Source organism: Larimichthys crocea, chromosome XII (genome assembly GCF_000972845.2).
Source record: "Larimichthys crocea isolate SSNF chromosome XII, L_crocea_2.0, whole genome shotgun sequence".
Lineage (NCBI taxonomy): Eukaryota > Metazoa > Chordata > Actinopteri > Sciaenidae > Larimichthys > Larimichthys crocea.
In genome coordinates this window covers 21,211,159-21,236,620 of record NC_040022.1, presented here as the reverse complement: position 1 = coordinate 21,236,620, position 25,462 = coordinate 21,211,159, and the positions used below count along the sequence as shown (strand labels likewise).

Genomic DNA, 25,462 nt, shown 5'->3' with positions numbered 1-25,462 from the left:
ATTATCTATGTTGTCTCCTATTTTATTCTTAGTTTATAAGATCGTGTTAGAAAGAAAACATACAGTCAGCAAGAATCGTGCATTCTGGGATTTTTCTAGGGAGTTAAACTTTTAGCAGACTGGAATGGTTTCGACACTGGGACGGCCTAAAAACTGTTCACCACCAAATGAACTACGGGCTGGTTTGAGAGGCTCCCACTGTTTCTAACACGCTGTGGTCGCAGTCGGGATCTGGGTACTCTCCATGGTGCTGAAAGTGAAAACAAGACGAAGCCTCTCTCTCTCTCTGTGTGTGTGTGTGTGTCAGTCTACCAGTCTGTGGCACGAATGAGTCATCTATTAGAGTTGCCTACAGGCCGGCTGAGCAAAAAAAAAGCGGTATCACCCTGGTTATTGACTGGGTGTGGTGTGTGTCTCTTAGGAAAAGAGATAGAGACAGTGAAGGAGTGTTTGGGTGCGTACCTGAGGCAGGGCTTGGACCACAGTATCCAACAGGGCTCTCATTCCTGTCGCCATCTTGAGCAGCTTCAGCACTGTGTGCGTGTGTGTGCGAGAGACAGAGAGATTTGTGTGAAGTGTGGGTATTTAGGGGGAAATCCCTAAGGTTCAATTACAGACTAAATGGGAAACATTAAAGTGTGGAAAGGTCAGTTCTTAATTTACACCCTGCGTAACACATGCACGCACACACACAGACACATGCGTGTACACACAAAAAAAAGCCATGTAGACATTGGCTGCTGTGCTACAGCCTGTAAAACCTGTAAAAAGTTACTGACAGTTTCAATAGTTATATATTGCATTACACACATAGTCTAGTATATATATATACCTCGAGCTATCCTCAGTACCCTCATGATCCTGATGATAGTGGGGTTGATGGGTAAGGCGGCACTGATCTCAATCTCCTCCAAAGTGATGCCCATCACTGACAGAAGCACAATGGCCAGGTCCAACTGGTTCCACCTAGCACAAGCACACACACACTCAATGTGATGGTGGAAAAGTGCGCAGAAGCATTGCACCACACACACACAAAGCAAATATAAACACAACAAACTGCACGCACTGAAACGTTTGTTGGCGAACATGTTTAGAAAAAGATGAAGTCATAGTTACACTGTCGTACTGTACGCTGCACACTCAGGGCTGTCTGAAGACTTCTGACCCGTGTTAAACACATTTGTCGTTAATCATCTGTCACCTTTCGACACATTACTCTCTCTTAAGATCTGCACATTTCCGCTGGCGATGCCACATTGCCTCATTCCCAAAAGCCCTTAATAAATTCATCATGTGCAGCAAAATGCTTGTCAGACAATTTATTTTCCCGGCTCGAGGACAGATGGTAAACAGATGTTGCCCTATCAGATGAATATGGTAGGGAATCAAAGAGCTTGAAGCTATTATAAGTCATTGCGATATCTGACTTAAGGGCACCTGTTTTCACCTGATGCAACTATTCCACTATTGTTTATCGCCTCATGTAACTGCCTCAGGAGATATTGTAGTTCTCATTTATCTTCTCAGTTTTTTTTTTTTGATTGATAGCCTTAAAACTGGGTGAGTTCTTAAATCAAGGCACACAGGGTGCTAAAACATTCGCCACTGCCAATTCATTTGTCAGAACGCATGCCAGAGTCTCTCATTTAAAATGCCAATGACAGCAGCGTATCAACTGCAGCCTGTGACTCATTAGCATCATGCACATGATCATGTTTCCCTCTGTTGTCAGGACTGTGGGTCGACCTCTTTTTTTTCCCCCACACATTTTTAGTCCAGTCTTACCAACCGTCGCATATCATGACGCATCAACCAACAGCCGTCGAGCTCATTATGGCGGCGGATACATTTGTTCATATTTACAGTATCGCTTCAACACAAAGCCATCTAAACGGTGTAGATCACCTGGGAACTTCAACACAAAGCCATCTAAACGGTGTAGATCACCTGGGAAAAGTGCACCTGTAACTCATCTAGGGGTTTAATTTAATGTGTGTTTTCATATCTCCTTTAAGGTCAGAACATTTTGGCAAGGCACGCATATTTCTTTATACAGTACACTTACATAAACTTACAATACATAGCGACACATATGGAAGCAGGTTTGTGTGTTACCTGCTACTCTATTGACCCAGTTTTTAGCTGGTCTAAAGAGTCACCCCAGCCTATAAATCACACTATGTACAGTGACTGCTCACGGTTGTTGCTGACACTACATAAAAAAAAGACAAAGTGCCAGCTGCTAAGTGTATGATAAATTCTCTCTATATCCGCCCATCTCTTTCTCATTTCACTACTCATTTGTCCTCCTCCTTTTTTGTCTTTGATCAGTCCAGCTTCCCCTCAAATATATTAACAGTCTCTACTCTATCTCTCCCTCTGCCACTTCATCTCTCTCACTCCTAACTGTATCTCCTTATCCCCCCTCTCTCCCTCTCTGTTCACTAACTAAAATAGGTCAATGACATTAGACTACCATCGGCGTAATATAAGCTCCCAAATCTGCTTCTGCCTTTAATTAGTCACCACACATCCCTGAGAAGAAGAAGAAGACATCAGTCTCGTCACTGTGCACATTCGGGTGAATGACAGATCAATTAGTCTGAGTGAATGAATGTGGGAGGGAGCAGGCTGGTGCTGAGGTGTGTTTCCCATGGAGGTCAAACAAAGTTGAGTATAGTGAATTGGAGAAATGAAGAGTGGACGAAGTTGGATCACATGCAGGGAGCTAAGAGACAGTTCAGTTTTGTTCAGCTGAATGAAGCTGTAGTTGAACAGTTTCTTTGAACAGGCCTATATATTATTATTTTTTGCCCAATAAATGATTACAGTGAAAAACTGTCCTCATGAAAGGACTGTCATATCCATTTAAAAAGCTTTATTAATTAAAAATGAGTTATGGTTTGTACTTAGACTATGGAATAACTTGATAGTGGATGAAAAAAGGGAAAGGAAACTATAATTCTTCCTTCTCACTGTGATAATTAGGACATTTCAGGAGGTTGTCTTTGACAGAACCGTTCATATGTGATTATTGCCAGGAAATCCGTGCAACACAATATGGTTTAGTCAATGCCTCAGAGCCAGCTCACATCATTTTGAACATATTTCATAATCCTCTATATCATCAAAGCTGTTATTCCCCTATTCTATTTATAATGATCAAAGCAAAAGGCGGATTTGTACAGCCATTACACTTTGAACTAAATAACTGTTTATTGTGGTACTATTTATATTGTACGTCATTTTAAGAGATTATACCATATGCCTAAAGCCTGATCGTCGCTTTAATGTTTAATTTTGACATCAAACACGTGAGAAGTGAGTGACTGAATAGACAAAACCATAGGGTGATACTTGCATTTATGGTGACATTAAATCTCTGACTGTTTTGAAATGTAAAGTTCATTTTGCGAACGGCATTTATGTCTCAGGCTAGGCGCCAAAAAGACAATAACAAATGCTGATTGACAATCATCATGCTGCTTCTCCTCAGGTACAGTACGTACAGTCTTCCTCTAGAAAGCAGATTAATAAATCCCACAGAGGATGGATGACTTTTGCAATGACACCAAGTTGCCCCGGAATAATATGTGTGTACATAGCGCTACAAATAAAACACAAAGATCATAAATCCCACCGCCGACACACGAGGTATAAACACCCACTGTACCTGTCTTTGAAAAAGCGGCGAAAGCCAAAGGCGATGAGTTTGAGTACTGATTCCAGCACAAAAGTGGAGGTGAAGAAATAGTTGCAGTACTTCAGGGCGAGATCCAGAGACTGAAAAGAGAGAGTAAAAGAGGGGCATGTGTGTGTGTGTGAGAGAGAGAGAGAGAGAAAGAGAGAGTGCAATATGGATTGGTGGAGTATAACCGGAATCAGCAGGGACTGTAAACTGTAGAACTGGATTTATTCCCATTGTTTGTAGAGTAAAATCAAGCATGCCAGAGGCAAAAACAGAGCATCTTACATTCATAGCACGACATGTAAACACATTATGTCCCCAAACAAACACATATTTTTAGGTAAAATATTGTGTTTGCAGAGTATTCAAATAGTCCGGAGGCAAGCATTTTTTTAAAATGCCTTAAACATCCAGTCCAGCATCACGAGTCTGGAGATAATTTTTCCTGGCTGTTGTCTCCTTTCATAAATTCAACTGTAGCTTCTAACAAGTGGGAGGCTGCCAAATGTCAGAACCAACAGCTGACAAACACAGCCGAGACCTGTGATATTTATCTGATGCCCGGTCAGTTTGAGAAAGCTCGCTCTGTTTTAAAAGGTCAAACGGGCATCTCATCTCGAGGATAATCACTTTTCTCTCCTTCACAAAAAAAAGAAAAAGAAAATACTATCAGGCTTCTGAACCTCCATTCATCGCACATGAATGCAGATGCATGTACAGCACAGCTAACACCACTCTGACAGCAACCCATATCAAATCAGCAGTGCAATCACGGCTCCTTTGTGTAGACTGCACCTACTCACAACCTCTGCTACAGAGCCTGGATACAGTTTCATGGTGGTTGACTAGTCAGAGGCTTAACTATGTCTTTTTAAGATGCAGCTGTTTGGGGAAGGGAAGGCTATAGTTGTAGTTGGAGCTTGTAGGACTGTTTTTGACCGTATTTGGTGAAAGAGGACGAAGTTAAAAATCTCTAATTACTTATATAAAATCAAGAATGCAAGATGCTTCCACCACATATCATCTCATAGCATCCACAGAAACAAATACACAACTGGACCTGTGCCCAATGCACTCTCCCCAAACATCTTACACAACACACCAGTTACACTCCTATAGAACCAATACACGTTAAGGTAAACTTGTTCTTTCTTACATGAGGTTGATTGTAGTGCTCTAAGGACATGGTGATGACGTTGATGCAGATGATGAAGGTGATGATGAGGTCCAGGTAGTGGTTTGTGCACAGTGTGTGGATCATCAGGCGTATGTGGCCATAGCTGGCATAGTAGGGCAGCTTTTGGGCTTCTGTTGGTAGAAAAGTAGATCAATGAAGCTTTCAAACATGGCAGCTTTGTATCTGGTGAGGGGGTATTTTCTGATGTAGTTATGTCCAAATGATATACAGCAATCATTCGAAATAGAACTTATATTTAAGCCAAATGCAAATCATGTTTTTTCTTCCCGCTCCGCCACGAGCGCTTGGAAATGTAAAATCTAAAAGCTTCGATGAAACTGGAATCACTTTCAACGGGAATAAAAAAAAATTCAAATTGCAGAGCACATTTGCAATTATGCACTTGCTGTTTCCATCTCTCTTTCATTCTACAGTATAAACTTTCATCAGTGTTGATATGAACGCTACATGCTAATAGAAAGTGATTCTTGTAATGTGTCATAGTTACAATAGAGGTAGAAGTGAGCTATCTAAGCACTTGTTTGTCAGTAATTTAATTTGCTTCTTTGCTCATACGCCTCTGTTTTTCTAATTTCTCTTCTAACTTTTAGCCTCTTTCATACTCCATGTATGCCCTCTTTGCCATCCCTCTCCTTGCATCCTTTTCCCTTACTTCTCCTCTTTTTTTCCATGCGCCGCTGACGCTTCTCCTCGCGCCTTTTGGCCTCCTCCACCTCCTGGTGCTGGCGGCACTTGTGGAAGTTCTCGACCACCACGCCAACAAACATGTTGAGGACAAAGAAGCTGACGATGAGGAGGAAGGAGATAAAGTACAGCAGCATCCATGGGTTGTTGTTGGTCACCGGCTGGAGGTAGCGAGGTGAGAAACAAAACAGAGATGAGAGGAAAAGAAAAAAGGTTTTTCTAGATAAAGTTTATTTTCTCATGAATCATTTTTGTATCGCTTATACGCTGGTACCTGTTGGTCCACACCCACAGCATCCAGGCCATGATACATAATGTTGACCCAGCCGTCTTTGGAGGCGAGAACAAACAGGGACATCAGAGCCTGGATAATAGTGGGCAGAGAACACAACAGAAAACTTCTTATTACCATAAGAAACAGAATGTACCCCAGACATGCAGATAATACACATGTGCCACTAACCTGCCCCAGGTTGTCAAAGTTGTACTTATGGTGGACCCACTTGTAGTTGGCTTGCAGACAGTCAGACTTGTTGGTGATGTTTTTGACATCGGTGCCAAAGCAGTAGAAGAATTTGCCTTTAAACAGCTGTCAGTAGAAGAACAATGAGACCGAGCCTTTGATGCTGTCTGTCTACTTACACAAAACAGAGGAATAAGCCTCCGTAGGATGAGATGAAAAGCTGCTTGTGAGTGAAAGAATAAGCTGGTCAAAGATCCCGCCAAATGAAAATGTTGTGCGGTGATGGAAGAAGGAGGAAGACAAGTTCACTTAAGAAAGAAATGTGTCTCACTTACTCAAAAGTGAATTAAATAATAATAATAATTAAGAAAAACAAATAGTAATGGGCAGGAAACCAATGTGCAGCAGTGTGTATCATTAGAAACAACTGTTCCATTTTTCCTACCTGTACACCTAGAATACCAAAGATGATGAAGAATGCACAACAGATGAGGACAATGTTGCCAATGGGTTTGAGGGAGGTGATGAGGGTCTCCACCACCAGCTTTAGGCCTGGAGCTCTGCTGATCACCCTAAAGAGAGGAGAGGGGTGAAAGCAAATATGAAAAACAAAGAAAAGAAAAAGATATTTTATATAAAATACATTTCTTATTTCTTACGATGCTTATTCACTGTTTGTTTACCATGGGCAACATTTCAGATGCTGGGAGCGATACCTTACCTGAGGGGACGTAATGTTCTGAGCAGCCTGAGTACTCTAAGCACACCCAGGATCTTAGCTCCACCCGCCATGGACACAACAATGTCAATCAGAGACACAAAAACCAGGAAGCCATCCAGAATGTTCCAGCTGCTCCGCAGATAAGCCTGTTCACCCACATACAGACCCATGGAAACCACCTGAAGATGAGATTAAAAATTTTTGTTTTTTTAAAAGCTGAAGCAACATGGTAGAACATGGAGTACACTTAACATGTGGCCACATATTTATATTGTGTGTACAAGCTCTGTGAGGTAAACTGTCAAATACTGAATGTGCAGCATGAAACTAAAAGAGAAAAACTGATCAGCAGCTGTAGGACAAGGGGCTGTTGCCCGAACATGAATGTTACACACTGAGCTTCAAACGCACACATGTGCATACATACACACCTACCGAGGGAGCATCCAGAACAGACACACACACACACTACGCATCACTGTAAAGCCGACAGGCAACTGCGTTTACTGTAATATCCATTGGCGCTGCAATAACAATGTCTCGATGCTTTAATCTTTGCTTGTAAAAAGTTTATAGTGGAAGCGTTTGACAGATGATGGTGCTTTAATCCACTGTGACTTTCTAGTGTGAGGGTTGGATGTTGTACAGGAATTGTAATACACATGCACACACAGCCGGGTCTGGTGTTTTGCTAAACAGCAGTGGGAGCATATGCCTGCTTGAGGAAAATTTTTTTTGCAACTGACATTTGAAGCTGTTTGCCAAATATCCAGTAAAGCTTCGGAGGGACTTCGGGGGTTAGCATACAAACATATCAAGATGGCTGAAAGCTCAGCAATTGGCAAACATCTTTGGGGCCTGAATGCCAGAATGTAAACTGACCATGATGCCAAACAGTAACAGGAAAAAAAACCTTCAAGTACGAATAGACTTCACAATCCACAATTATAGTTACTTTAATCTAATACTTAATGTTGATAAATTGTATGGGATATAGCATTTCTTATTCATACAACTACAGCACAATCGTTAGAACTGCTTTTTTTTTTTTTTTTTTTGCAGAGTGTTAAATTGTGCTGGGAGCTGCCTCATAAATAACGCTCTAAAAAGTTATGCAACACGCTGACCAATTCCTCAACCCTGCTGTGCTGTGCTTTTTATGTGGCTACATCTTGTAGACGCCACTAAAAACAGTGGTGGAGCCCTATGGAGAGATTAATGCTACACAAACAAACACACATCAACACACATTACAGGGCTACACGAGGCTCAGACGGACAGAAACTTATACGGCTCGGCCGGGGGGGGGGCTGACAAGTCCGCGCCTTCTTGATGGGCTGTGATTGGTTAATAATTGATTGTGGGAGTGCATAATTGATGGCCCACTTGTGCCAAAGCCGTTAAAAAATACAGAGACAATGGCGAAGGGAGGAAAGGTGGGAGAGAGAATGAAAGAAAGGAAGGATGGGGACTGATAAGAAGAGAGAAATCCAAAGAAGTTGTAACCCTCAACAACGTTAAAACAAAGCAGGCATCATCGGAGAAGACAGGAGGAGGGACAGAGTGTGGGGGAGTGCTGGAGATGGACCGCATCCATAAGAGAAGACTAGCCACTAATTAATGACATTGCTTAATTGCTCTATTCTCAAAAGCAACATGGGAATTGCCAAGAAAGAAGGGGTAGGGAAGGCGCTGGGCTGTGAGTACTGAGGCAAAGTCAATTCTGTGAGAGAGACAAACAGGGAGACAGGCATCAAAGATGCCTCTGTGTACTGCCTGCACACACTGCACTCAGGACTCATTGGTAGTAATAGAGATACGGGTTATAAAATGTTACCTTGAGTGTCATCTCGCCCACAAAGATGGCAGTAAAGATGTAGTTGGAGATGGTGAGGAAGACTCTTTCCTGGACAGACAAACAGGAGGAGGGAGAGAGAAGTACTCTGTCACAAACAGGAGATAAGGAAATGAGGAGCAGTAAAACCTCACTTACTGCATCCTTTAGATAATAGAATTCATCTTCAGATAAGCCACCACACAAACGCTGCATACAGGAGACGCATAAACACATTTCAGGTGGATTTACCAAGCTGCCCTGTAGTATCTTGGGTCTCTCCAGAGCTACTGTGATGCAGTTGGAGAAGATGAAGGCCAATACCACATAGTCAAACAGCTTATGGGCAATGATGGACTGACAGATCTGTCTGAACCTGAAGTAGGAAGAGAGGAAAGCTGATGGCAGGAAGGTCAAAAGCAAAAGGAGAAGGTAACACTGAAATTCTTATTAAGCCAAAATGAGGCTGACAAAAGGGAGGGAGATACATAAAAGTAAGGAGCAATTTATGAACCTCTTCCATCCAATCAGAATGGGAGTCAAGTTCCCCGACAGTACACTGGAGATCCCTTACATCTCTGTGGGTAAATACATTCAGCCTTTATTTACATCACTCCTAATTCAAATCAAATTACATTAACAACACTCTCAGAAGCACAAGACTCCTGAGTACAGTGCTCTGCGGTGAGAAGAGAATAGAAGGAGATGAGCGAGAAAGAAACAGAGAGAAAGAGAGAGAGAGAGAGGGGAACACAGAAAGAGATGGGACATATAAATACTGAATATGCATTTCAAAACTTAGCATGTGACGCCGTGTACTGCCAAGAAGCAATTAAATATTTTTGCTGCAGTGTTCATTGGAACGGATGAAAAGAAACAGATTGAATAGGAGAGGCTGTGTTTATTCTAAAGTATTTGAGAAAAAAAAAAGCATGGAGACATTTAAATGGCTTTTATTATGAAACTCGACTGGGTCTGTTCAAACCATGCCTCTACAGATTGGAACACAACAACACTACAAGTTAATGCTGAATTGAATGAATTGCCTGTGGTATCACATTTACCCCCCCAAGGCCTGCTTCTGGCTCTCTAACAGGAGGGGAGAGGGTAGAAAACATCCCTTTGTTATTTGGAAGGTGGCGATCAATACTCTAGCGTAGTCCTTCCCCGAGGAAGCTCAGCGACCTGTCCTTGTTGTTGTTGAGACTTTAGCGACAAAACAGTCCATATTTTGAGTCACCCTATCACTCATCGCACTGGTTGAAACAGATTTTATCGGAAACAAAGATGAAAAAAAAGGTGGATGGGGAGATAAAGGTGACTCACTTGTTCTGTGGGGAGAATAGGAAGACAGACCAGTCCTCTCTGGTCTCACACCAGTCTGGTCTGTACACTTCTAACATCTTCTGGATGCGGAAGCACAAACTCTGCAACACACAGAGACGTGCCAACAAACATGATGGCACGCACAAGCAGAGCCCCTATATAACATGCACAGCGATGAAAACACAAAAACACACAGAGAATCCGTCCCCATGTAAATTATTCACAAAAGTGAAACACTTCTATAGCAACAGCTCGGAGCATCTTCCAACATTACCATCTGTATAGCTCTCTCCCCTGCTGTCTAAATAGTCCTCTCTAATTAACCTTGTTTCTCTCGCACACAGACTTGTTTACAATGAAAACAATGGGACTCCCGCGAGGCCCAGGTGATAGGGAGCGCAGGCTCTCTACAAAGTAGTTGAGGCCCAGGTGATAGGGAGCGCAGGCTCTCTACAAAGTAGTTGAAAATCTTACACAAAAGGGCAGAAGATTATTTCATGTGTAAAATCTTGTTCATTAACATAAAAGCCAATGTTTCAGTTATTGAGAATCACAAGGCTAGTTTGTTTTCTTTGTTCGTTGTTACATACCGTCGTATCCTTATCTGCATCTGTGGAATAGGACACACACTTAACCATAACTTACATAGTCAATGTCATCATCCAGGTCTTCCCGGTCCTTGCTGCGTGTGTTAACCTGGGGAAAGACGTCAGTCATCAGTTGACTCTGGGGGTCCGCCCTTCCTCCAGCCTGTTCCGCTGGATGTCTAGGAGGAGGCTGGAGAAGCTGAGACAGAGGAGTCTTCCCATTACAGTCTTGGTGTACCCCTCCCAAGCCACCCAGATTGTCGAGCCCGCCGCCACCACCCCCACCACTGGTTACCATCGCCCCAGAGAAGCTCTTCTTCCTCTGGTGAGCATGGAGCGCCATGGGGCGCAGTGGATGGTGTGGCGGCGGAGGAGGATGAGGGGGTCCTGGGACCTGCAGCAGGTGGGGAAGTTCTAGTGAAAGAGCTCTGCGGTCCCTCCTGGGCACAAAGTGGCCTGGGAGCATAGGATGGGGAAGGTGAAGAGAGTGTGGAGCAACAGCAGGAGGAGAGAGGAGAGACTCCTCCTCATCTGGTTGGACATGATAGAGGTGGCGGTGTGGGGATGAAGAGGCACGGGGACCCCGGATACGAAGGCTTCCTCCGACCACTCCACCAAGACCCCCGAGACCGTAGCCATAGAAGGGCCTTGCAGAGGTGGGGGTGAAGGCTGGACTAGTGGACTGAGATGAGGAAGAGCAGGGGCGACATCCTCCGAGGCTGTTCCAGCTGGAACGACGGGCCCATAAGGCCTGAGGGTGGGGAGGCAGAGGACGGCCCCAGTTGTGGTAACCTCGACCTGGAAACTGAGAAAGAGAGAGAGGCTTCTTTCATCTCCTGACCAATCCAACAAGGAAGAATATAGCAATGTATTCATAAGCCTATACCACGGTGAGAGGAGTCCGTATTAAGCCATAGCCACAGCTAATTAAATTCATTAATTTATATGATTTAATTATATTAGATATAATTAAATAAGCTAATCAAATTGCATCCCGAGTTGAAAAAATAATATTGCAAATTAGTGTCCTGCAAATTAACAAGGCGACGTAAAACCATTTGAAGACTTGGTTTTTCGATTTCACACTGTTTCAGTCAAATGAAAAGATGATGAGCGAGTCAGTCAACCACAAACTAACAAACAGCAGCAATGTATTTTACTGTAAGATTCTCTCTTTACAGTATTTTCCACTTACCAAAGCCCTCTGCTCCAGGTTGGCCCTGCCAAGAGAAATAACGCTGTTCTTCCTGGAGCCAAGAGCAAAGGTCAACCTCTCTCCTGGAAACAGTCCAGGGGGCAGTTGGGACAGGTCCAGGTGCCCATTAGGGGTTAGTGTACAAATCTTTGGGTCTGTAGGAAAGAGGGAGTGGAGAGAGGAAGATGGAGGAAAAGAACAAATTGTGATAAAGGGAGGCAGAAAGAGAGATGAGATGGAGAGAACAGTAACAGAAAGAAAGACAGCATTAAATCAGCTTGCGTCGGCCGTTTCCCTGGTGCTGCCATACAAACACGACTTGGTACTCTCCATCACTTCACAAAATAAATGTTCTAAAATGAGGTTATGGCCAGCTCAGAGAGGCAGAGGAGGGTTTAATTTGCACTAAATCACGTCACAGGATGGAGGTGGAGGCGCTCGTAATGGTGAAAGAGTGGAATATCTGCCAGTGGTTTGTCCATTGTCAAGCACGTCTTTTGGGGAAGTAGGTTTCACAGAACCAATTACATTAATGTGTTTTTTCCCAGGTAAGATGGCATTTAAAAGGCACATTTGGGCTCTGGAGAACTGTGATCAGACATCAACAGAGTCGTCCCTAATGTGCTACTAAATGCTACTTTATTGCATGATGCTTTGGTTGCTTCGTGGTGAGTTCACCTTTTGTTATGCCTACAGTGAGGAGAGGGGAGAGGAGTGGATGGAGAAGTGGCATCAGACATGCATTATTTAGAGTTTCTCCAGCTTACATTTCAGACTGGAAAAGGGTTCACTGCACTGTTTGTGATTTTTGATGCCCAAGACAGAAGGAAACAGCTAAATGGCTTAAGGGCTGGTTAGACCACGACCTTCGAGAACATAATACTGTATTAGAGTGCATTTTTTGCCAATCAGAAGGAAGCAATGGTGTGAGATAATACCCCACATTTAGGGGCAAAATGGTAATATAATTTCACAGGCGAGAAGAAAATCAATCTTTATTAAACAAAAAAAAAGAAAAAGAAGAAGAAGAAGCTGTAAAGCACCTAGAGGCATTCAATACCTGAGAGATGCAGAGAGTCTTTCTGCTTATCATTTTCTTCAAAATTACAGGAAGACCTGTCGTCGTCGGAGTAAGAGCGGTTTGCATCACCCTGTATCAGGAACAGTAAGAGATTGAGAGAAAATTAATGAGTGAGAGAGAAAGAGAGACAAAGGAGAGGGATAGTATGAGGGAGTATGACAAGAAAGATGAGTTATGAGAGAAGATGAAGGAATGAAAAATAAGAAGCAGAGAGCGGGAGAAGGCGTAAAAGGTGAAGAAATAATGATCAATCACAATCTAATTTAAATAGAAACCTCCAATTACTATTCCCCTCCTTAACCAACGAAGGGGAACAGTTTCTCCCAAGACCCCCTGGTTTACTTTCACTTGTCAAATCTAACTCTGAAACACAAATGTCTGGAGCTCAGTCTGACACAGGTCTGAGGTTCAATATTCAACCTGCTTTATTCCTCATTTATTGCTGTTGTTGAACAAATCCTTATACATGCAGTGCATGCAGCAAGTTTTATTTCTCAATAAGGACAAAAATACTTCTACTTCTTATTAATATCCATGCCATTCTTTAAACTGTGAGCAAGAGCAACCCACAACATTCAAATAACTCATAACTAAATTATTTTTCCAAGACCTTTCCAGGACATTTCTCAACAATAGAGGACAAGCACTTGCTCACACACTCTACTCTACCCTCTAAAGTCAAGATGTCTTACCTCAGCTTGGAAACCCTCCACCAAGATGGCAACTAGTAAATTGAAGAGCACGTAGTTTCCAAATGTCATAAGTGCTACAAAGTAGAGAGCAGCACAGGGCGTGGTAGATGCCATGCCGTTGTACAACACCATGTTCCAGTCCTCCTGAGTCAAAATCTGCGGGAAAATACACGCAGAGTGGAGCAGGAACACGCACATGTAGTACATACTGTACACAGACAAATGTGCATACAGGTGTGAAAAATAAGCATGTTTCATTGCACGCTTACTTTGACAAATGTGTGGATGGGTGCGTCTTTAAACTGTTCATACCTGAAAGACAGTGACAATGGCCCAGAGCAAGGAGTCAAAGTTCTTCCTGTCGGGTACTGTGTCTCCTGCGTCTGTCTTCAGGCTGAACTTACAACCAAAGATATGCATCCCAAGGATACTGCAACACATGAGGGGATTTCTCCAATGATTAACAACATAACACATGTTGTCGTAGAATAAGAATATACTGCATTAAGTATGTCATGGGCTCTTTGATCATAACATGTGGATAAAATGTGAAGAATTATGGGTTAGTATTAGGTTACATGTATATCCCAAATACCACTCGCTCAGGCTAGCATCAGCTGAATAAAAGCTCTGATGCCATCTGTCTTGGCACATTTGATTACTGTGCTGCAGGAGTAAAAGAGCTGGTTGACAGGTACACACACACATATGAAGACACAAACACACATGCACACATAAAGAGACAAGCAGAACTGGGCTAATGGCATTGCACTTGCAACAGTTTATTAAAAATGATTCAAATGAGAATAATTCTGTCAATATTATCTTTCCATTATCGCCCACATAGGTGGAACTGGAGGGAAGGGTTGGTCGTGCGTGTTTGTGTCTATGCTGTGGGAGGTTAACAAGAGATATTAGGCTCAATGATTATGTTACTGTAAATTACAGTTTTCTCCATCAAAATTTTAATTTAGATACAATGTAAATACTTGCATATGTAACAATTACATGCAATTTAAAGAATACTTCTGAAAACTATACGGACAAGTCTTAATTCTCTCTCTCTCTCTCTCTCTCTCTCTCTCTCTCTGGGAAAGTTTAAGGTCAAATATACTGCTGATAGACACATAAACAAGTTATGGTACTCTTAACCCGTGAAAGTTAATGCTGGAGAGGAGAGAGGTCCTGTGCCTTGGCACAACAGAAAAATAGGATGGAAGTCCAATAATTGGAAGTTAATCCTATTATTTTGCACAAACTGTGTTCAGGCCTTTGGCTATGGCACCACACTCAGCTACTATATCTTATCTTAATCTGCTGATATCCTATCACGGCTTTAATTTTTCTATACAAAGAGCAACAGCTATCAGGCACAGTACTGCACATATATACATACATACAGTATATGTATAGATACAAGTAGCAACCATAATTCATTACACACTACGCATTCTTATTTACACCTCCTCTGTGTCTTGCTAATTTCTTTTCTCTGAGCCACATTCCACATAAACATGTGCCCCTGTGAGCCTCCGTTACCTGAAGATGAAGATGAAGAGCATGAGCAGCATACAGAAAGTGGCCACGTTGTCCATGGTCTTCATCAGTACCACCAGCTGCCGCCTCAGCGCAGGCATGAACCTCACCAGCTTAATGACCCTCAGCAGCCTGAAAGTCCTTAGGACGGACAGGCCACCGTCTGCCTGGCCGATGATCTCACACACACTGTGTTGCATTGGGTGGATGTGCGTATGTTTAATGGCGATAGAGATGCAGTGTGAAATGGGAAGATGTTTGGGAAAAAAGTGGGAAAAAAATCATATTGTTATTGTTGAAATAGAAATCAATAGAGAGGAGGGAAACGCTAAATACACTAAATACAAAAACAATATATATGCCCATTTTTCAATATATGAAAAGTCTAATGATGATACCATAATCCATACTAGGGCTGCTGCTCCATACATTTGACATATTTTATCCCCATGCTTCTTGACAGGTCCTAAAATAACCATTTGTCACATTTTTGTCACATTACAAAAAGTAGTGTGGTTCAAGCTCCATGTGGAATACACCACAGAAGATCCTCAGGTTTTAGGATAGAGTTTATAACTATGATATCTCGCTTATTAAAATTTAGGATATGCTACTTGCTGACAATTTAACAAATTATATTTTGTAGACTGCAGACCTGATGATGACAATGATGCCATCAAAGATGTTATAGGGGTTCCTCAGGTACTCAAAGAAGCCAAAGGCAGTCAGCTTCAGGATCATCTCCAGGGTGAACATGCTGGTGAAGACAATGTTGCAGATCTCCAAGACATTGGTCAGCTCATCGGGCTGGGAGAGGTCAGAGAATCAGAAACACATGGTGTGAATGGCAGTGGGTACAGACAGAGCGGTAGGCAAAAAGATGAAATTGTTTCGAGTGAAGCATTCCAAGTTGAAAACAAAGCAGGGATAGACACAGAGAGGCGAGTACAGACAAAGAGATAAAAAGAGATTTGATATTGAACCACTGCTTTGCAATCACTGCTGCTGCAACAAAAGATGCGGGAGCCACAGCGAAGAAAACAATTGTGTACGCATCACATTTCTCCGCCTGTGTTGAAAAAGCTGTCACTCAAGCTGTCAGTCACTTGAAAGGAGAGTTCTGTCTTACCTGGCAAATAAAATTAACACATACACCTTATCTAAGATAAGCGACAGACACAGAGACTGAATAACAGGGAAACAAATTGTGTTTTTAAGCACAAAATGAATTGTAAAGGAAAACTCAGGGAATAATCACATTAGCAATAATGCACAGGAACATGAGAAATCAAATCGAGAGTGCAGCACATGGTGTCATACACAGGCTGAATAGGGGAGCGTGTTATCTAGAACTGGCAAAAGAACACACGCATACACAAACCGCGTGCACACAAGAAACAAACACAAGCATCAGTCAATCCCAGGTTCATTTCCATTTGTATGTCCGTGTGCACAAGCAGACCCTGCGCGTTTGTGCGAGTGAATGTGTGTGTTACGCACAATATGGATCAGATGCTTTCTCTGGGACCCCCTGTGAATTTCAGTTTCAAAGCCAACAGAGAAATAACCAGATAGCCCTGCCAAAGTTAGCAAACCGTGTCAGAGAAAAACCCCCACCCCACCACCACCTTCTCTAATCTGCTTTTTCCTCCCAATCTATTTCCATCCCCCCTAGTTCTCTATCCCTTTTTCTTTTTCTTTCTGAGTCTCATTATCAGGCAGACCTATCTCTTCCCAATCAATAGCCTCCTGTCGATCAGAGAAGGGAGAACGGCACAGGAAGAACCCAGCTGAAGGAGAGGGGGAGAAAAAAAGAGTAGTGAGCGGAGGGAATGGGTAGGAATAAATGATGACATGATGGAGGAGAAGAGAGGAGAGAAAAATAACAAGGAAAGAAAAAGAAATGAAGCCCTGCAAAACTAGACTAAAACATCGTGAGCTCAATTTTGACTACGATGTTTTAATCTGGAAAACATCTGCGGGACTGCAGCTGCTGCTGGAAGCTGGACCAATCGGCTAAAGAGTAAAGAATGGTTTTAGACGATGACGTTACTCACCACCAGGTCACGAAACAAAATACTTAAATACTTCGGCTATTAGTTGTAAGAGAGAATAGGGAATGTATCCCTTCATTAACTCTAATCTCAACCTATGTCCAGAATTGACTCACTAGTCATAAGTACAAACACAGGATATAAGATTTATTGCTATTGACAGAACCATCATGGCCCCTGACACCACAGTTTAACTCGGACAAAATACCACCATTCCTCTCTCCTCGCTTTCTCCCCTCTCTGCTTTTCTTCCTCTTGACCCATTACCTTTCATTCCCTATGTGTCTCCTCATATTCCCTATGTCTTTTCTCATGTCACTCTTGGCCTGTTCCCTAATTTTATATCTCCAAATACCCCCCTCTCCATATTTCTCCATTGAAATGCTCTTAGTTGCCGTGTGAACGCAGCTGTCTTGAATATGAATGAATGAGCTACAGCTTCAGAGCCTGAAATATCTTTTTTTTTCAGCTTGTCATGAAACATCACATGATGAATTAGGGAGCACCTACCTGTGAAAATAATCTTATGATAGACAATGATCACAATCAAAAGTATACTGTCATACCTATACAGAGCCATATGCATTTATTATTTAAAATTTTGAGAAGCCCATCAGTTTCAAAGTTCCTGTTTTGGAACAAAATTACATGAGGTAAGACTTTTTTTTCCCACTGCAGAGCAAAAACACTCACTTGTGTCACTGCTTCTGTGTCAGCCCGTGGAAATTGTGAAGGGAGAAAGACTCAAGAGACAGACAGACAAAGCATGAGTCTCTCTGAGTGTGTGCATGCAAATGCGCATGTGTGTTTCTGCATACATGCCTCCTTTGAAAACACTCACACACACACACACACCCCGCGCTCGCACGCGGAATCACACGGGGAATTGAGCTGAAAAACTGCTGTGTAACCGGCGTCTGCCTCATTCTTCCCCTCTCACTCGTCTCCTTCTCTTCCCTAGCCCCACAACCCTCGTTTATTTTTAGAGTCTTCAGAGATGAGAGAAGGCAACTACTCTGTACGCTGTCAAAGAGCGAGTGGGTGGATGTGAGAGAGCGAGGGAGAGAGAGAGAGAGAGAGAGAGAGAGAGAGAGAGAGGGCGAAACTGAGGGAGGTAAAAGAGAGTCAGAGAGTAGATGATACGCTTTGGGTAAGGCGGTAGGACGGAAAGAAGGAAGACAGCAAGGAACAAAGGAGCAAGTGGGGGAATGAACGTGCAAAGGGAAGGTGCACAGAGGGGTTTGTGGAGAAAATGAAGGGAGAGCGGTGGAAGTAAAATTAACAAGGGAGGCAGTAGGAGGGAGAAATAGAAAAAGTGAAGAGATGAAAGAGAATAGCATGAGTTTAGAGGCAGAAATGTAACAGCTTGTGAGTGTACGCTGCTGCATGCGTTTGTGTTGGTGCATGAAAAGATATTTGTTTATGTGCATGCGCGCGCGCACAAATGGATGTGTACTTATACGTGTTTGTGTCTTTACGGCATACGTGCGCGTGTGCTCTTGGCAGGATTCTCCCACTCCCGCGCTCAGACACCTGCCTCGCCTGCCTCCGAGGAGCCCAGCCAATGTTAAAGGCCAGCTTGGTTTTGTCTGCCGCTTGGCTAAATGTTTACACCTCTGTCAGGAAACTGCATGGCAGTGATGCTCCACTCCCACGCTCATTCTTCTGAATGTCATGTGCTATTATGATATTCCCAGCAGCCGTGCTTCATCAGCAGTGATAGTGCTTTATCTGCTGAGGCTGTGGTGATTTGTGGGAGTGAGAGAGGAGCAAGGAATGATTACACTACCACACTCTATTGACATTATAGTATGTCAGTCTAAAGGATTAAATTCAATACATATTCCTGCAATGATGGCAAGGGCCACTGTGTTTACCAATTTCCACAACATTCGCCATCTTTGTTGGCAGTTACAGATATTTGGAATCAGATCAGAGAGACATAAGGCAATCTAAATATAAAATAAAAAACAGTTTCTAATAAAGACCTGGAAAATAAGTGGCAAAACACTTTGAAAGTCCCTTGTTTTTACTAATTGATTAATTTATGTTGGTGATCAGTTCAGTTATGCTTTTCTTTCTAGATACTTGTCAATGCTCCACTGCAAAGATTTCACAATAAAAGCATGCCTATAGCCTCTGAATTAGTTGATGTGAAACACATGAAGGATGAGGCTTCTTATTCATATAAGAAACAGTGACAGTAACAATGTTTATGTGGCAGTATTGACTATATCTTCTTACCTGGTTATGGTGCTCGATGCCCATACTGATGGTGTTAATAAGGATAGCGATCATAATGCCCCTGCTGAAGTACTTGCTCTCCACAATGCCCCAAAGTCTCCTCCTCATATCATTCCAAATGTCCTTACAATGCCCAAAGCATGTCCTTTTCTTTTTCCTCTCCTCATCTCCCCTCTCCTCTAGATGGTTCTCCTCCTTGCTCGTCTCTTTGACCGTATCTTCCTCATCTTCTTCCCTCTTGGGGGAGTCTTCGACAGCCCTTGCCCCCTCTTTCACACATAGATGACATTCCTCAGGGTTCTGAGGGACGGCCAAACTGATGGAGTTGGCGAGTGGCTGAGAGCTGTGGTCTTGTTTGCTTTGGTGTGGGCAGTGGGAAGCTAAAAAAAAAAATGCAGAAAAAAGAAAATAAAAATAGGCTATGAATACACAAATTTTGGATTTGGATGTTATTTTGCAAAGTAAAATCTAAAGGACTGAAATATGCGATTGCTGCAAAAGTTTCAAAGATGTATTTTGATTAGAAATGTAAGAACCATATTTAATTTCAAATGTGTCAAATGTTACATAAATAAGACACATTCAGATGTCATTTGCCCTTCTACTCACATCTTGGGTGCCTGGAATGATGCCGTTCTCCATTCACGTTCCCTCCACCACGCCTGTTACCTCTGCCTCCACCAGCTGGTGGGGGCTTGCCCCTCAGCGTGTAGTAGAGAGCTGCCGATCTCCTCTTAGCCTTGCGGAGGACATGGCAGACTAGCTGGAAGATCTCCTCGTAGCAATCTCCCGGCTCAGCCATGCTGGCCAGGGTGGATGAGGACAAGCACTGTGCCCTTTGCTCCTGCATCAGCTGGTGTTCCCGCTGTTTGGTCTCGGAGAACTGAGTGGCGATAACTACCAGGCACAGGTTGATCATGAAGAATGAACCAATCTGGATGAAGGCAGGACAACCAACAGAAAGTTAGACGATGTATGGATGTAGAACTTAATGGGTGAGTTCAGATATACGATAGAAGAAGTGAGATAAAGCCCAAAGAATGAATTAGTAAATAAAATAAAGGGGTAAGGAGTTAATGTAGAAATCACGATTTAAAGAAACTTAAGCAATCCTAGACTAAAAGAATAAAAACCAGTGCAGCGTCTTATTTAAATAATCATTGTATGGCTAAAGCAGATGCTGCAACAGTAAATACAGACTTGTTTTTACATCAAGCTCACACACTTCTTCTTATGATGTGTGCCAATACCCCTGTAGAAATCTTAGCACACATGCTAAAGGTCTCTTAGGGCTGGCTTCCTACCAAACCGAGTCTGATTGGAGCAGACAGACAGAGCCAACACATGCCCAAAGCACAGTTTTCTTTTATTCTCTACAGCTGCTTACTTAACCTAACTTTCCCTCCCTCGCCTTCTCCAACTTAAAACCATTCAATTATTTAGTTTTCTCATACCCATGCTCCACAATGCTCCTCGTTATTTACACAGTACTACACACAGTAGTATGTAGCAGAGCAAAGATGGTGTTCATTTTGAATGGTACGTGTTCTCTAATCCTTTCTGTGGCAGTAATGGGAATCACTACAGGACTGCTGAAATGGCTTTTATTGGACTACTCCGAGCTTGTTACAGAACAATGATTAGATCAATATTAGCTGATGCTGAACAACTAAAAAAAAACAGACCGCTCGATGGATTGAGCAGTTTGTAGCTTGTAGCAAGGAGTTCCAGTTTTGTTCATTACAACTCTGAAAGTTTCTCCCTGGACAAAGCTTTCAGAACACACGCATATTGAGAACACACAATGACACACACTAGGCCAAGGCCAAACATTTGGAGCAGGAACACTCTGTTAAACATGCATAGATAAAATCCAAACTTAATGACCTTCCACCTATAGACTTTCATCCACACCGATCAAAGATACAGGGGAAGGTGAAGGAGAGAGTAAAGAAGCTGGGGGGGGGGACTCTAGAGATATTGAAAAGGGAGAGAAAGAGAGGAAACATAGATGCAGGAGTGTGTGTGTGTGTGTGTGTGTGTGTGTGTGTGTGTGTGTGTGTGTGTGTGTGTGTGTGTGTGTGGAGAGAGGGAGGAGAGATGCCCATCTGTGGCCTGTGGGTCAAAGCAGGTCTGCAGGTGTGTTGGGCTTTGATTTCCATCCAGGATTGCATGTGTGTGTGTGCGTGTGTGTGTGTGTGTGTGTGTTTGCGTGCATGCATAATGCAGTGATCATCTGAATGCGTGATATTGGACTGCCCTCCCTGATTATGCGCAAAGATGTCTGCTGATCAGAATTACAGAATAGACACACTCACTCACTCACTCTCTCTCTCACATACAAACACACACACACACACACAGACACACACACACACACACACACACACACACACACGTGCATAAACATTTACATAGACAAGAGGATGTGTGATCACACATTTACACACACAAATTAAGATGGTATGCTTAGGTTACAATTGATTGAATGTATGTGTATGTATTTCCTCTCTTTCTCTGACAAATAGACACACACACACACACACACACACACAGACACACACACGCACACACACACGCACAAAACCTCCTAATAACTGCCATATCGGTAGCTCTAAGTCACTTAATCTATTTCCTCAGACTCTTCAGTGTGACACCAATATATACACTTGGGTTGCACGCTTGACAGTATATCAAATATCAAGCAGAGAGAGATGAGGCTGTTGGTCTGGAGGTCAAACTTCTCTTTGTCTCTGAATTTCAAGTCCAAGAACAGACACTTGCAGGATCAGCTAACAAGCTTTCGAGAACAATGTACTGCAACCTCAGAACAAACACACACACGTACACACACAAAAAGAATTAGATAAGGACTACAAAAGGAAAGGATGAGAGCACTGAGGTGACCCTCACTGTGTGAACAACACCTTTGGGAGGTGGAAGTGCCTGGCTGAAAAACTTCTCATAGCATCAGCAACACCTCCTCTTAGGACTTTTGACTACAAGCTGCCAAACAGACTGGACTCTTGCAGGGAAGCTCAAAAGAGGCGGCACATTTGTGTCAATCAATCATGCATCACAGAGGTGGTTGTTAGGTATTATGCGGAGCTTTAAATGAGCTCGTTTTGTTTGGTCAAACCTCAAAGCCTAATTCCAACAGTTCAAAACTGCAGTGCAGGACTGTACAATCCGCATGACATGAGATTGTGATCAACATAGCAGCATAAATCCGGGAAAAGGGATTACACTGTGACACCTTATCAAATATCTTTAGGCATTACACTGGCAATGGCATCAGGACAGATGTGCCAAAAAGAGGATGAAGTTTACAGCTGCAGCCATGATGTCAATAATTACCTGAGGGATAATTACTGTGAGGAAACATTGTGTGTTTGTTTGGGACTCACTGCTGTGTCTTTGTATTCTTCACTCGGTTTCATCTCTTTCAGTCACTGCATGACTGCATGCCATTTTACAGACAGCCAATGTCATGTGAATGCAGAATTAAACAGCCTTCATTGTGCCACCATCTGGCACTGCATGCGAAGAGCTGATCTAGCTCTTACACACAGTGCATACAGAGCTTCTTTTGGACATACATTTTCTCATCTTTTTCCATCCTCCTCTTCTCTCCCCCTTTTTTTTCTACTCAACTCCAAAGATAAATTTATGTAACATCCACCGCCTTCTCTCTCTCTCCCTCCCTAGCTCTCTCCCTTCCTCCTTCCTTCCTTCCCTCCCTCCCTCAGACATTGATTGTACAGTGTCCTTTATGCTACTATTGATTTCCACAAGTCTATTAACACTTCAATGCGTTACTCGGGAAATATCCTCATTCAATTTATTGATAGAAGGAGACCACTGATGTCCACATATACTGGAAATATTATGAGAAAATGTTATAAGGGATTTTTATCTCTAGAATGTCTGACTGCAGTCACAATTCATTATTTATTTATCCGTGTTTAAACACATTGTACACTAGATGCGCTAGTGGGTAGTGATGTAGAGTACAAATACACTTATACATGTAATAGAGTTTTACTTACAATGATGAGTAAAATAAAGTAGATGAAGTTGTAGAAGGAATGGGCATCCATTACATAATACATGATTTCCACCCAGCCCTCCAGAGTGATCACCTAGGAAGTGTTAAATAAATATTTGCAAGTTAACACGTTTGATGCAAGGACTTAGTCATCAGAATATAACTACAAAAAAAGTTACCAAACATATCTCATGCTTAAACCCAAAGGATTGCTCTGAATTCATTCCATCTTGATTAAAAACATAGCTAAGTCTTATATAAAATAAGAACTTTAGCATGCACCTAAAAAAGAGATATGTAATTAGATTTATTTTTTATAATCAGCCCAAAGTTCAACCTCACCTTTACCCCAACAGCCTATAAACTCATGCAGAACATACCTGAAAAATTACAATCCAGGCGTAGACAATGTTGTCAAAGTTGATGGCACCTTTATGAGGGTTACTATTCCCTGTGTGGCATCGAGTGTAATACTGGTTCCAGTTGATGCACAGACCCATTGCTTCACCGGCACTCCCGTTGACCAGCGGCTCAGGACTCAGGCCCAGAGCCTGTCTATGGAGTGCGTCCTCCCTGTCCAGGCAGCATGTCCGTCCTCCTTCGCGCCTTGCCGGCACATCAGAGCATGACATGATGCCATTATCAGATGGCAGGGAGCAGATAAAGGGGCGTTCGTCATCCTCCTCTGGCTGGTAGTACGGAGCTGGTAGGGTCATACCTGAAGAGCTGGGGTAGGGACAAGATAAAAAGCTAAGTTATGGAAAATAATCTGTATAAAACATGTACATTTATCCTGGTTCATTACTTAATATGGAGAGTTTCATTAGAACTTCAATGGGAAGGAGAGTCAAGAGGGAGCAAGATGGGAATGGGAAACGAGAGATGTAATATAGATATGAATCCCTGGAAGTACTTAACCAAGCCTGTAGGGTAAGTGCATCATGAAGGCAAGTGGGTGAATTTAGAAATGCAAATGATCCTGCTTAAATAGGAAGTATATGGAATAGCTTGCTTTCTTTCTCACTCTCACACATACACACAGTACAGTATATAATTTAAGCTACAGCATATATACATACATATGCGTACACACTCAGACCTACATGGTGTGAGCTAAACCATTTACAGCTCAATGTGACAAAGACCAAGGAGCTGGTAGTGGACCTGAGGAGGAAAAAAACAGAGGTAACCCCTATCGCCATTCGGAGGGGCTTCGGTGGACATTGTGGAGGAGTACAAGTACTTGAACAACAAACTGGACTGGAATAAGAACACTGAAGCTGTCTACAAAAATGGTCAGAGCCGCCTCTATTTCCTGAGGAGGCTCAGATCTTTAAACATCTGTGGGACGATGCTGAAGATGTTCTACGAGTCGGTGGTGGCCAGCGCTATCTTCTTTGCCGTTGCGTGCTGGGGCAGCGGTTTGAAGGTAGCTGAAGCCAACAGGATTAACAGACTTGTCCGTAGGGCCAGTGATGTTGTGGGGGTACAGATGGACTCGCTGACTGTGTTGTTGGAAAGGAAGATGCTGTCTAACGTGCAGGATATCTTGGACAATGACTCCTACCCACTCTATGAGCTGCTGGACAGACTCAGGAGCACCTTCAGTCAGAGACTGCTGGTACCAAGATGCTCCACAGAGCGGCATAAAAAGTCTTTCTTACCTGTGAGCATCAGCCTGTACAACTCCTCACTAAATTCCAACTAAACTCTTTATTAGGCTTTGATTTACACAGTTCACTGTTACTTGTTTTTTAATCTACTGTTACTGGTTCTATTTAACTGTTATTTATTTCAAAAACTAAACTATCTCATATCTCACTGTTACCTCACTGCTACTTTTATTATATTTTTTTTTTTACTGTTACTGGTTCTATTTAACTGCTACTTATACATGTGTATATAGTGTGTATATATTGTTTAAATAGGATATTCTATAGGGTGTATTGTTAAAGTTTTGTTTTCTTACTACTGTTTTCTTGCTATCACTTACCGTTTGGGAGCTGCGATAACAAAAACAATTTCCCTACTGGGATTAATAAAGTACTTCTGATTCTGAGACCAACTTTTCTTTTTCACTCTTTTACCTGTCCCTGACTGTTTTAAAG

The 25,462-nt window shown here is 42.6% G+C and overlaps 1 protein-coding gene across 2 annotated transcripts in view; it reads right to left on the bottom strand.

Annotated features, from left to right (window-relative positions):
* cacna1ia (calcium voltage-gated channel subunit alpha1 Ia) overlaps positions 1–25,462 on the bottom strand; it is a 131,160-nt gene that overhangs the window by 20,039 nt on the left and 85,659 nt on the right. For both annotated transcript variants that reach the window (XM_019269762.2, XM_019269761.2), the window contains exons 7-29: positions 23,735–24,080; positions 23,356–23,448; positions 19,916–20,240; positions 19,307–19,686; positions 15,664–15,815; positions 15,012–15,197; positions 13,785–13,902; positions 13,473–13,628; positions 12,760–12,850; positions 11,700–11,854; positions 10,563–11,309; positions 9,918–10,018; positions 8,844–8,967; positions 8,595–8,663; positions 6,758–6,936; positions 6,482–6,608; positions 6,037–6,162; positions 5,848–5,937; positions 5,542–5,734; positions 4,848–4,999; positions 3,677–3,786; positions 833–966; positions 463–533 (exon numbers count right to left, since the gene is read on the bottom strand). In XM_019269762.2, coding sequence (XP_019125307.2) covers positions 463–533; positions 833–966; positions 3,677–3,786; positions 4,848–4,999; positions 5,542–5,734; positions 5,848–5,937; positions 6,037–6,162; positions 6,482–6,608; positions 6,758–6,936; positions 8,595–8,663; positions 8,844–8,967; positions 9,918–10,018; positions 10,563–11,309; positions 11,700–11,854; positions 12,760–12,850; positions 13,473–13,628; positions 13,785–13,902; positions 15,012–15,197; positions 15,664–15,815; positions 19,307–19,686; positions 19,916–20,240; positions 23,356–23,448; positions 23,735–24,080 — 4,225 coding nt within the window. The remainder of the gene's footprint in view (positions 1–462; positions 534–832; positions 967–3,676; positions 3,787–4,847; positions 5,000–5,541; positions 5,735–5,847; positions 5,938–6,036; positions 6,163–6,481; positions 6,609–6,757; positions 6,937–8,594; positions 8,664–8,843; positions 8,968–9,917; positions 10,019–10,562; positions 11,310–11,699; positions 11,855–12,759; positions 12,851–13,472; positions 13,629–13,784; positions 13,903–15,011; positions 15,198–15,663; positions 15,816–19,306; positions 19,687–19,915; positions 20,241–23,355; positions 23,449–23,734; positions 24,081–25,462) is intronic.